The 5,690-nt window shown below is 37.3% G+C and overlaps 1 protein-coding gene across 1 annotated transcript; it reads right to left on the bottom strand.

The window, feature by feature from the left end:
- Positions 1 to 4,112: 4,112 nt before the first annotated feature.
- LOC109425953 (1,5-anhydro-D-fructose reductase) lies at positions 4,113 to 5,430 on the bottom strand. Its single transcript, XM_019701358.3, has 4 exons — positions 5,239 to 5,430; positions 4,997 to 5,164; positions 4,416 to 4,940; positions 4,113 to 4,357 (listed from the first exon to the last, which is right to left on the bottom strand). Exons 1-4 carry the CDS (start codon positions 5,413 to 5,415, stop codon positions 4,169 to 4,171), a joined length of 1,059 nt encoding a protein of 352 aa, XP_019556903.3. The 5' UTR covers positions 5,416 to 5,430; the 3' UTR covers positions 4,113 to 4,168.
- Between the last annotated feature and the right edge of the window lie 260 nt (positions 5,431 to 5,690).

The following is a 5,690-nucleotide window of genomic DNA, read 5'->3' as shown; positions in this document are numbered from 1 at the left end:
CCTTTTCTCTGAGAAGATCTTCCTTTCCTGCCTGTTTGCTCAAAATTTATCAACTTTTTTTTCAGGAGACTTTCTCACTTTTTCGCTTATCCTCTCAGAGGACTTGCGCTTCATACTCACCCTCTCAGGTGACTCATTTTTTTTTGTTTGTTTACCCTATCAAGGAACTTGCGATTTGTGTTTACCCTCTCAGGGTACTCACTCTCTTGCCTTTTCTCTGAGAAGACCGGAATTTACTTACCTATCTACTCGAAACACTCTATTTCTTAATTTAACCTCTCATGGGACTCACTTTGTTTTTGTTTACCAATTTTTGTTTCTCAAGGGACTTGCGATTGGTGTTTACCTTCTCAGGGGACTCACTCTCTTGCCTTTTTCTGAGAAGACCTTCCTTTCCAGCCTATTTGTTGACTTTATCGCTCACCCTCGCAGGGGACTCGCGGCTTTTCTAAGCCTCTTAAGAGACGTACATTTGCTTATGCTTTAACGGGACTCGCCCAGAATACACTTTTTATTAGCTAGTCTCTAAGGGGACTTGTAACTTTAGCTTACCCTCTCAGGGAACTCACTATTTGGTTACACTGTTAGGATACAGCTTCCGGAATTCCTTCACAAGGTCCATCTGAAATTCCTCCAGGTGTTCCTTTACGGATTTCTTCAGCGGTAGCCTACAGTTCCATCTGAAGTTCCTCAAGAAATTTCTTCTGAGATTACATCAGGAGTTCCCTATGCGATCCTTCCAGGTATTTCACCCACGATTTCTTCCAGTCTTCCTCCAGAAGTTCTTTCCGAAGTTGCTTCAAGAGTTCCTTTAGGAACTGTTTCCAAATTCCTTCAGGACTCTTCCAGGAATTCTATGCGAGATTCCTCCAGTAGTTCCAAGATTCCTCGACCAGTTTTTAAGGTATTCTTTCAGCACTTTTGTAAGGCATTTTCCACGGTGTCCCGAGCAGAGGAGAATATCCAAATGATAACAACTGAATCACAAAACCTGCTTTTATATCTTGGATTGTTATTATTAACTTATTGAGGCATATTTAGCTTTTCTATATCAGGTTTTGTTGGGCAATCTTATTTTGTTATGATCCAGGCATTGGTATATTTTCTTTGAATAATATATTAATAAGATGTTTTTTTGTAGAAAAAGTTCTGTTATTATTGTATTATTGAGAGTGCACCATTATTTGATCATCAATAGCACAACAATAAAGTTTTGCAATCACAACTATACCAGCGAGACTTATAGCAAAAGAAATGAAAAAGTTAACATCTGCTGATTTCCATACAATAAGCCATGTTTGGAGTCTATGAACCATATCTTCGGTGTCTATGAATCGGTTAAACTGAACGTTTGACACGGGACTCAGAATTACTTGTAATTTTTATTTCTATTCAGTTTGATCCATTTCAGTGGAAAAATGTAGAATTTCTGTTGGTTCTATTTTGGAAATAAAAAAGTGAATAACCATGATCCACCATAGCTCATAAACAAAATTCATTTTAAAATTATCTCAAGGCCGTTTGAGCCAGGAAGACTGGAAGTGTGTCATTCTCTTTGATTGACTGGCTTATGAGTTATAGGGGGTTATGGCCTTCAGTTGGTCGGCTCCAGAGGCACGTTCTCTTCCATTTGGGAAATTTGTGCCTTAGTTATGGGGTTATGCCCTTAATCATGGCTGTTTATTACTTTTTATTTTCAAAATGGAACCAACAAAAATTCATTTTTTTTCTCTGAAATGGCTCGAACTGAGGGGTTACATACCTACCTTGCGAGGATGAAAAAAACTTTTTTATGATTCCGATATTATAACTCATTTTGCATCCATATTGTTATCAATAACTTTTTAATTTCTAAATTTGTTATTGAAACATTGTATAAATTCACTGTTATTAAGTTGTTATGGAACTAACAAAACCTGTTATTTAACTGGTCTTCCAGGAACATTTTTTTTTGCTTTTTTGCCGCTTCTGACAGACAAGTTTATAACATGGAATTTTATGTTAATAACATGAAAATAACTCTTTGCGTTACTCAGTTATTTTGCCAAAATAACACATATTATTATGCTGATGGTATTCCCTTCTGCTCGGGGTTTCTTCAGGATTCATTATAAAAGTTTCTTTCAGGAAATAAGTTCTGAAAATCTTCGAAAAAAAATCTGAAGACAGTCCAAAATAGTCTTTTATGATAATTTAGGAAGAAATACTTAGAGAAATCTTTGAAGGAATTCTGGAAGGTGTACCCAAGTAACAATCAGCATGCCTTGAAGGTTTATTCATGTTTTATCCTGGTTTTATACAAGCATGTGAAAAAGATAGTTGTTCTAAATTAGTTTTATGAGATGGTTTTTTACTTTGATCCTTTGGCGTTCCATAAAACTATCATATAACTTCTGCTATAAACATCTTCAGTTAAAGACTTGCAAGTAGACATGAATTGGTTTTATCACTTATTATATACCATTTAAATAAAACTTGCATTTGCAGTTGTTGTCGGAGGGATTTTTTTTGTAAACAAATACACAAAACTGTGAGGCAATGCATAAAACCAACAAAAGATTTCGTGGCCGTAACATAAACCAAAAAAATGCTGTGATAAAACCGCTAGTTCTATCATGAGCTCAGTTATGACCACCTCAGGAGGGTTAGCCCTATTGGAGAAATCATCAGGAACACAAAGTTTTATCAGAAAAATATGTCGCCTAGCCGGGATAATTCATGTAAATACAGAAAAATCATTACTCAATTTTATGATTTCACGTACAGCTTAAGATCAAATTAAACCATACAACACGTTTCCGTGATTTTATTTTGTCAGAAAAATTACATAATGTCTTTTAAACTCCGCTGTATTGAAAAAACCTGTTTTGCACCCAATTCCAACGAGTACATTAAATGCATTTAACTTCCAAATTATGCATAGTTTGTGTGGCGCACTTAGTTTTCGTCATTATCACCAGTGTCTTAATTTGTCAAATTACAGTCATCCCAACCGACGCCCAGAGACTCTTGCGTCGAATATTTGTTTTTGTTTTGATTATCGCCTCGACAACCCCTGCGCCACTCTCTGAAGTTCGAGCGACGAAAAATTCATTACCTCGCTGTCTGCTGAATTTTTACCACGGACTGATATTCAAAGTCAGCATATTCATCTTCAATTGATATTTTTTGGTTTAAGCACGATTTAAAAGCAAAAAGTGCTGCTGGTGCATATCATTCACTTAAAGCAAGCATAATTACTATAATTAGGGCAACATATCGACATTTGCGTGCCTTAAATAGCCAAAATCATAAAAAGTCATTTCCAAATTAAAAAAAAAATCATATTCATACTCACCGAGCTCGGACTGATGATCAAAATAGAACTTCAGCTACAGTTGATTACACTACGAGGCGTCGCTCTCATTGTCTTGCTTTCTTTTTGTCGTGTTCATTCTCTGTGTCATGTTGGTGGGAGACTGCATTCGTTTTTTTGTGTGCGTTTTCGCACTGATTGAACATCATTGGGCTGAATTTTTTAGGCACTGATTATCACAGTCACATGCACTTGTGGAATTGGAATCTTCAGTTAAAGACTTGCAAGTAGACATGAAAAATTAAAGCTGTCTCCTGACACGTATTAAATAGGAAAACAAATCTGAATTTCATATCTGCATCTTTCCAATTGATGGCTGGATAAACAACCAAGCATAATTTATTCTGACGATCGAACATTGAGAGTGAAAAATAATCAAAACAATTATTTGACAAGTCAGAAGATGGTTCTATTTAGAAGATTGATAAAACTATGATACAACCCGAAATCCTAAGCCGGTTTGCATACGAAGTCCTGTAGACCCTAATAAGACTGGACCAACTAGCCAGAACGTGGGCTTATTGAGGCATTTTTGAATCGCTAAAAAACTTTGATAAAATTAAAATTGCTACTTGGGTATGGTCGTATCCAGAATTCTTGGAAGCATCTCAAAAAAAATGTTGAGGTAATCTCAAATAACATAGAAATTATGATACTGAGTTGGATAACAAAACAACTATATATATATATTAAGCAGTGGATTTGTTTTTATTGCTACTAAATATATACAATAAAATCAACTTATACTACCATCCAGTACGTTTCTGTGACCGAACAACACGATCTTTATTTTTCTGAATAGACATTCGATCCCTAAAATTCTGCATCAAAAGGATAATATTTGTGATTCTTCAACGGTGAGAAGGACAGCGTCCGTTCCGATTGGAAAGTATCCATATACTGCATTTCCTCATCAGTCAAACTAAAGTCAAACACGTCTATATTCTGCCGGATCCGCTCCTCTTTGGTAGAGTAGGGTATTGGAATCGTTCCCAGTTGAATCTGAAACAGTGAAATGTTAAGTCGAAGCATTATGATTGTTACATTGTGGCGTCCTCACCAAGTATCTCAGTATCACTTGCCCATCAGTTTTTCCGTACTTCTTCCCAATTTCCAGCACCTTTGGATCCCCCAAAGCCGTTTTATTCCCATAAGTGGCCCGATGTGGTCTTCCCATTGGTCCGAACGCTGTCACCGTGACCCCGTGACTTTTGCAGAACTCAATCAACTTTTTCTGATTCCAGCCCGGATTCACCTCAATTTGATTGTTGACCGGTTTGATCTCGGCAATGTCCAGTATTCGTTTGGTTTGTTCACTGTTGAAGTTGGACAACCCAATGCTGCGTACCTTACCGGACCTGACCAATTTTTCCATCGCTTTCCACGTCTCAACGTAATCCACCTCGGAGAACAACGAGTTTCCATCGGCATCCTTGGGTTGCATGTTTGAGTATTCGTATCCTTGAAATTCCAGTCCCATTGGCGAGTGCATCAGATACAAGTCTATGTACTCGAGATTGAGCATATCGAACGACCGTTGAAACGCTTCAGCCACGTGGTCCGGGTGGTGAAATGTGTTCCATAACTAAGAAACCGTAATTTTTTAATATTATTTTTTCTTATTCAATATCGTTCACTAACCTTGGAAGTAACGAAAACATCCTCTCGCTTAATTACTCCTTCGGCTATTTTTGCACGAATAGCTTCGCCAACTTCCACTTCATTCTCGTACAGAAATGCGGTATCGATGTGTCGGTAGCCTGCATCGATTGCTTTCTTCACTAGGTCAATCCCTTGTCCTTGCTTCGCCTGTTCGGAATCAAGGTCAATGATTTCAGTCAACAGCTCTATGTTAATATGAATCGAAAGAAAGAGAATCTTACCAAGTACGTCCCGTAGCCCAGTCCAGGAATAGTGCATCCATTTCCAAGATCAACGTTTGGTACCGTTTTAGACATTTTTGAACAGAAACTATCAACTCTAGCAAAGTTTACAAACTTCGAAGCTGTGTATTCCGAGTGAACAGACAGACGAAATAAACATCGCCAGGCAACGTGCATTATAAATGTGAATGTAGTAGACACATTCGCTGGTCTGACAACTACATCCATAAGAGAAACCGCGACCACTGCTGATAAGCATTAGTGTGTGGTTTGTTCGGTTTCAAGTCTAACTCTGAGGAAAAGTTATAAGCGGTTATACTGACGATATGCATTCGATCTTAGGAATGTTCACAATGTGACATATTCTGATGAATAAAACTAAATTATTTGAAATTCCCTGAAATTGAGTTGCTTTGTTAGTTCTTAAGCGTATTACCTGATGTTTTTTTGTA

The sequence above is a fragment of the Aedes albopictus genome, chromosome 3 (genome assembly GCF_035046485.1).
Source record: "Aedes albopictus strain Foshan chromosome 3, AalbF5, whole genome shotgun sequence".
Lineage (NCBI taxonomy): Eukaryota > Metazoa > Arthropoda > Insecta > Diptera > Culicidae > Aedes > Aedes albopictus.
Note: the sequence above shows the minus strand (reverse complement) of the source record. Positions and strands in the feature narration are given on the sequence as shown.

Coding starts and splice junctions, on each gene's coding strand:
- LOC109425953 (XM_019701358.3), bottom strand. CDS start 5,415: ATGCACGTTGCCTGGCGATGTTTATTTCGTCTGTCTGTTCACTCGGAA. Junction 5,165..5,238: donor TGGGCTACGGGACGTACTTG/GTAAGATTCTCT, acceptor GATTCCGAACAG/GCGAAGCAAGGACAAGGGAT. Junction 4,941..4,996: donor ATGTTTTCGTTACTTCCAAG/GTTAGTGAACGA, acceptor ACGGTTTCTTAG/TTATGGAACACATTTCACCA.